General features: G+C 62.4%; 1 protein-coding gene across 1 annotated transcript; it reads left to right on the top strand.

The window, feature by feature from the left end:
• Positions 1-2,398: 2,398 nt before the first annotated feature.
• CUNH1orf216 (chromosome unknown C1orf216 homolog) lies at positions 2,399-5,824 on the top strand. The gene is made up of 2 exons (XM_017828289.1): positions 2,399-2,436; positions 3,675-5,824. Exon 2 carries the CDS (start codon positions 3,691-3,693, stop codon positions 4,510-4,512), a length of 822 nt encoding a protein of 273 aa, XP_017683778.1. The 5' UTR covers positions 2,399-2,436; positions 3,675-3,690; the 3' UTR covers positions 4,513-5,824.
• The last annotated feature ends 773 nt before the right edge of the window (positions 5,825-6,597 follow it).

Here is a 6,597-nt window from a genome sequence, read left to right as displayed (position 1 = left end):
AAAAGTCTGGTGCCACTTCTGTCTGGAGAGGCTCTGGCAGGTCACCCCAGCACCCCTCTCCCCTCCAAGCCCAGGATCTCCAGTCCAAACCCCCAGCACATCAGGTCCTGTGCTCAGCCTTCTTAAATTAGTTTTCATTTCCTGGAGGGAGAGCTTTTAATTTATTTCTGGAACAAAGTGGTTGAAGGGGAGGGGAAGATGACTGAAATCCATCACTAAGCCCCCTCCACCTCCAAACCTTCCCTCTCCCACCGTCCCCAAAGGGAGCAGCCCAGCCTTCCCCAAGTCCCCACATTCCCTCTGTCCTGCACCCCGAGCTGGGGTTCCCTGCTCTGGGGTTCCCCATAGGTGGGTGCTTGGGATGAGGGTCAGCTGGGGCTGAGGGGACACTGGGTCACAGGGGAACAGAACTGTAGTCACAGGAAGCACCAAATCCTGCTGGTGTCCAGACACAGAGAATCCCAGGGCTGGGGGAGCTGGGCTGAACCTGAGCTGCACCACTGCAAAACCATCCCCAGCAAGACAGACCCTTGCAAAGGCTGCTCCTGGATCCCTCCGTGATTCCAGCACTGCCCTGGCTCCCACCACTGCCAGAACTTGCGGGAGGAACCCCCAAACCAGTGGAGCCAGAGGCAGGGCAGCAGGTTTGCAGCAGGCTCCAGCATGGCCAGCCTGGGGGAATTCCTGGGGTGGGGACAAGGAAAGCTGAGAGAGGAGCAAACCCTGTCCTGCCCTGCAGCCAAACTCCAGCTGGACTTGCAGTTTTCTTTTGCTGTTGAAGCCTAAACTGGGATGGAAAAGGCCTGTTTGGGATGTGTCTCTTGGTAAACAGGGGGAGAAGGCCCACGAATGCATTAAACCTCCCTCGGTAATGAATATTTCACTGTTAGAGTTCAGGACACGATGGGAGCAAAGCTCAGAGCAGCACAAAGCAAAAGCTCAGCTCAAGGCAAAGGCTGAGCTGAGTCCATTGTGTGCCCAAACTCCTGTTTCTGTCCTGCCCATTCCCAGACGCCTGAGTCAGCTCCTGCCTTTCCTGTGCAACGGGAAGGGTTTGTTTCTTTAATCCCAGGCTTCCCCTGGAGCTGCAGCCCGAGTGTCCCAGTTAGAGCTCTCGTCCTCCCCTCTGACTGCTCCTCCATGGAGGTGTCAAAGCCTTTGGAGCAGCCGAGAGCAGGAGAGGCTCCCGAGGGGCTTGTCAGGCAGACGAGAACTTAAAACAACTTATTTATCACTTATAAGCGATATTCCAGTGCTCCAAACCCTCACAATGTCATGAGGGGACATCTGCTCTCGGTGTTTCTCTCCCACATCCCACCTCCAACAGTCCAGAGCTTCTGAGAGGATCTTTGTCCACCCTGGAATCACCCCCATTCCCTCCTTCCCCCTCCTCGGGGTGGGTGGGAGGTGCCGAGCACAGCGTGGGCTTGTGCTGCTGTGCTTGTGCCACTTGTGCTGCTGTGCTTGTGCCACGTCTATCCCAGAGCTCCCACGGGATGGTGGAGGCCACACTGGGTGGGCATGGCAGGAGATGGGACCATCCCTGCCCGGGGCAGCTCTGTGGGTGACAGGGGATCTGTGGCACCAGCTGCCCCCTGTGACCCCCAGTCCCACAAAGCCTCTTTATCTCCCAAAATGCTCCCGGTGCTTCATGTGACCCCCGAGCTGGGCTGGAGCTCGTGGGAACTCGTTTGATGTTCCTGAGCCTTTTCCTTTCCCAGCGTGGACATCTCAGCTCCAGGCATAAAGGGAATAAAGAACTCACTGAGCACCCGGCACCCTTGTTACACCCATCCCCATCCCCACGGGGACCTGCTGAGGCTCACGGGACCCACGGGCCGGCAGGAAGGAGCCAGCATGTCCCAAACCATCCCCCCTGCCCGTGTCGGGGGGCACCCACCAGCACCCATCCGGCACCGGGCTGGGAGTGACAGGGGGCTCCAGCTCCTTCTCCCTGACATGGGCAGGAATTTTCCCCTTTTTCCCCCCCAGAGTCCGGGTGGACACGAGTGGGAGTTTCCCGAGGGATGCAGTGGGTGCACATGGACCCATAGGGATACACACACGGTCACGGCGGCCGAGGGGAGGCGGGACCGGGGGGCACCGGGCAGGACCGGGGGGCACCGGGCAGGACCGGGGGACACCGGGCAGGACCGGGGGGCATCAAGAGCCGCCGCGCAGCCCTGTCCCTCCGCCGAGCATCCCGTTCCCCCCCCCATCATCCCCGTTCCCCCATCATGCCGGTCCCCTCCATCATCCCGGTCCCCCCCATCATCCCGGTCCCCCCCAGCCCCGCCGGCGCCGTCGGAAGTGCTGCCGTGACGCCTCCCCACGCGGGGCCGCTTCCGCTCCCGCTCCCACCCGCGGCGGCGGCTCACGGAGCCCGGGGCCGGAGCGGGGCTGGGACCGGGGCCGGAGCGGGGCTGGGACCGGGCGGTGAGTGCGCGGGGCCGGGCGGGCGGTGGGAGCGCACCGGCGGGTCCCGGGGGTCGCGTCCCCCCCGCCGGGCTGGGGGCTCGGGGGGCTCTGTGGGAGCTTGGCTGGGGGGGGAGCAGGACCCCCCCGCCGGGCTGGGGGCTCCGGGGGCTCTGTGAGGACTCTGCGGGGCAGGGATGCTCCTGGGCTCGCCCCCCGCGCCGGTCCGCGCATCCCCCCCGGCGGAGCCGCCCGGCCGCGCCTGCGGGGGGGCAGCGCTTTGGGGGGGCAGCGCTTTGGGGGGGCAGCGCTTTGGGGGGCAGCGCTTTGGGGGGGCAGCGCTTTGGGGGGGCAGCGCTTTGGGGGGCAGCGCTTTGGGGGGCAGCGCTTTGGGGGGGCAGCTTTTTTGGGGAGTGCAGCTTTTGGGGGGTGCGGCGCTTTTACGGGGGTGGCACCCAGCCCTGGACCGGGCAGGTGGCGTTGGGGGGTGTTGGGGGGGGTCCCGCGGTCCCAGAGCACCCTGAGCTGGGCACGGGGCACCTGCACCCCTCCTGCTGCCCCGCTGCCGTGCGGGGTCAGACCGGGACACTCGATGGGCTCCTTCATGGGATTCCTGTGAGCGTGTCCTTGAGGGAGAGAGCTCGGAGAGCGGCTGTCGCTGCCACTGACCCGGCAAGGAACGCTGGGATAACCTTTTCTTTTCTGGCCGAGTCTGCTCCCGGTCCTGCAGAGGAAACCCAGAGGGGTGACTGGTTTGGGCACTGGAAGGGACCATCTCCCTCAGCCCAAGGCAGGGCTGATGGCAGAGGTTGTGCAGAGGAGCCTGAGCAGTGTTTAGGCTGTGTCCCTGCACCCTGGGATGCCCTCTGGCATCACCCAGGGGAGGCCATGGGAGCGTGGGGTTGGGCTGGAGCTCACAGGGAGGAGAGATGGGCTGGGAGGTGCCTTCTTGAACTTCTGCATCAGGTGGGAAGTTGCCCTTGGATGGGTGGCATCCCTGCCCATGGCAGGGCATTGGAAATAGCTGAGCTTTAAGGCCCCTTCCAACCCAACCCATTCTGTATTTCCATGATGTGGCCTGGGGACACTCTGAGAGCAGTGGCCAAACACCCAGGAGTGCTGAGCTCATGATGGCTCCAGTAGCTTTAAAGAGGTAAATAGAGTAAGAGGGTGTTTTCCCCCGCTGTAGCTGCCCTGGGGTCCGGCCGTGCCAGCCCGTGTGCCCGCAGCCCCGTCACGGCTCCACGTTTCCCTTGCAGGCAGGACACCGGCGAGATGTTTGCTGTCTGCCCGGCCAACGCCCCGTTCCGGCAGGGCCGGGGGGCCCCGGCGCTGGGCACGGCCATCCCGGGGGCCGGGCACGGGCAGGACTCCAACTCCAACTTCGTGGGAGAGGTGTGTGACAGCAACGAGAACTGGAGCCGGCCAGCGCCGGGGTCCCTGCAGGAGGAGGGCTCCAGCCAGAGCGAAAACACCACAAATCCGTCCGATAATCTGCTGTTATTAATGCAGAGACAGATGGTCCAGGGCCGGCTTACGGACGCCGCCCCGGGCCCGGGCGCCGCGCGGGTCCCCGAGCAGGGGGTGCGCAGCCCCCCCGAGGGAGCGGAGGTCGGAGGGGCCGGGGGGCAAAACGCCGCCGAGGAGGCGGCCGGGGGATGTGTCAAAGCCCCGAGCTCCCCCGCGGAGGACAACGGCTACGCCAGCAGCTCCCTGAGCATCGACAGCCCCGACAGCGCCTGCAGCGGCACCTGGGACCCTCCCGCCTCTGCCCCCCGAGCCGGGAGCCCCCCCGAGCCGGGCACAGCCGAGCCCGAGCCGGGGCCCCTCTTGCCGGCGCTGGCAGAGGCTGTGCAGCACCTCCAGGACAAGGAGCGCTTCAAGGAGCAGGAGAAGGAGAAGCACCACATCCAGCTGGTGATGTACCGGCGCCTGGCCCTGCTGCGCTGGATCCACGGCCTCCAGCAGAAGGTCGTGGACCAGCAGAACCGGTTGCAGGAGAGTTTCGACACCATCCTGGATAACCGCAAGGAGCTCATCCGCTGCATGCAGCAGGGCCCGGCCTGCCTGGCTGCCACGGCTGCCCCCGGCCCCTGAGGTGCCACCCCTGAGGTGCCACCCCTGCGGAGCCACCGGCACTGCCCGGCCCAGCCCTCACCCTCTGGCCGGTGTGGTGCTGGCTGGTGGCATCTCCATCCTGTGCAAAGTGCTCACCGGGCCCCTGGGTGCCCACCCTGCCCTTCCCATCTCTCTCTAACGCAGCCAAGAGTCCCCGAACACTCATCTCCATTTTCCCTCTGCATGGGAATTCATTTTGTCCTGTACCCCATCCTGCTGGGCTGGGTCGACCTCAGGACCTTGGGTTTTTCTGAGCCCTGGGTGACCAGGCTCATCTTTACATCTAATCTAGTCCTTTGTATGAGCTTGGCTGAGCCCCTACCAGGATGGGCCTGTGTGGAAGCTGCAGGGCAGGGAGGGGCCTCAGGGCAGTGAAGCTTCTAAACCTCCCTGGGCAAAGCACTTGGGCACGTGCTTCATCCCCACATCCCACCTGCACCGGAGTGTCACAGCCCAGCCACTGGGAACGTACTCGCTGGGGAGAGCGAGGTGTCCTGGGCTGTGTGAGAGAGAAAAAAGTCGTTCTGAAAAGCGACCTCAGAGTGCTGAAAAGTAAATTTAAGTGTCAAATAATCCAATGCCAATGTATGTTTTTAGTGTCAGTATTAGAGAAGAGTTAATTTAGGTCTGTGTGTGTGTGTGCACGTCTGTCTGTCACGGGCGATGCTCTAACACTGCATGATCCCAAAGCTGCTCATGAATTTGTGCTGTTGGTGTTTATATTAATTTATCGTTTGAGAGCAAAGAGAGTATTTTTTTCTAATCTGCATTTTATCCTGCACGCAGGACCCAAAGAGCAGTTGTCTTCACTAGAGGTGGAAAAGGAGCTGCTGTGTGTGTTTGCTGTGCTTTGCTGTGTTTCCATAGGACACATATTCCTTTCAAGTGCTGATGTGGAGGAGTGGCAGCAGGACTGCGAGGGCTCGGCTGGAGGGGATCGTGCTCCCCTTCCTGCCCCACAGCACTGATTCCATTTCTCAGTGCAAAAGGAAGGAGATGAGGGATTCCAGAGCTGCTGTGTCCCGCCGGCCAAACTGCTGCCAGCGGGTAAAGTGAGGAGATCCACAAAACTCCACCTCCAAAAATGACATTTTGGTGGCAAAGGGGACACTCGGCTCAAATCAACCCGTGCCAGCACTGCAGGATTCCAGCAGCACCCACAAGGCTCACGCTGCCCTCGCCGCCCTCCTGCTCGCTCGCGTCCAGCGCCTGCTGCCTCTGTCATACCCCACACCTGTGATCGTGGGCATGTTGCACACCTTAATAAAAGCCTCGCAGCTGAAGGAGCCAAGTCCCGGCTGGATTTGTGCCTTTATTTCCCTTCCCAAGCCTGCCAGACTGGGAGCAGCCACCCCGTGCTCACTGCAGGGCTGGAGCGGGCACAGGTGGGAGCGAGGGGGAGCGGTGGGTCGAGGGCACAGGTCTTGGCACCTCCGTCCCATCCCTGCACCCCTGGGCACGCCCCAGCTGGCAACACGCTGTGCCAGCACCAGCAGTTCATCCAGGCTCAATTTAGAAGCCTTTTTGCTTTGGAAAATGGAAGTCACGTAAACTGCCGTGGCCGTGGGGCAGCGCGGGGCCGGTGCTGGGGTGCAGTGTAGGTGCAGGATTTACCCTCCACCCCGGGAAAGAGTGGCTGGAACCGGGGGATCCGGATTCCCAGCACCCTGCCCTGCAGCCCCGCTGATGGGGAGGGCTGGGGGCAGCTCTGGGTGATGGGGATTGCAGATAACAACACCTGAGTGTTGACCCAAGGGTGACTTTGCCTCAGGCCTCGCAGAGATTAACTAGAGATGAAAAACCGAGGCTGTTGCAGCCCTTTGAACCTTCCCTCACCTTTTTACCCCCCCTTCCTGCTTCTCCTTTCCAGCCTCCGAGTCTGTGGGAATTCAGGGATGCAATAGTCCATGTAGGGACACAGCAAGGCATGAAGGGCAGAGTGGCTGCATTTTTCCATTGTTATCCATGCCCTGCAGCCGGGGCTGCCAGGAGGTTTGTCCCAGCCCTCGGGGGTTCCATAGGATGTGGGGTGCAAGCTCCAAGCCCGTTTCTCCCCTCGTCCAC

Source organism: Lepidothrix coronata, unplaced genomic scaffold (genome assembly GCF_001604755.1).
Source record: "Lepidothrix coronata isolate B3197 unplaced genomic scaffold, Lepidothrix_coronata-1.0 Scaffold147, whole genome shotgun sequence".
In the NCBI taxonomy this organism is placed as follows: Eukaryota; Metazoa; Chordata; class Aves; order Passeriformes; family Pipridae; genus Lepidothrix; species Lepidothrix coronata.
The sequence above is the reverse complement of the archived record's forward strand: the minus strand, read 5'-3'. Positions and strand labels throughout refer to the sequence as shown.

Coding starts and splice junctions, on each gene's coding strand:
- CUNH1orf216 (XM_017828289.1), top strand. CDS start 3,691: ATGTTTGCTGTCTGCCCGGCCAACGCCCCGTTCCGGCAGGGCCGGGGG.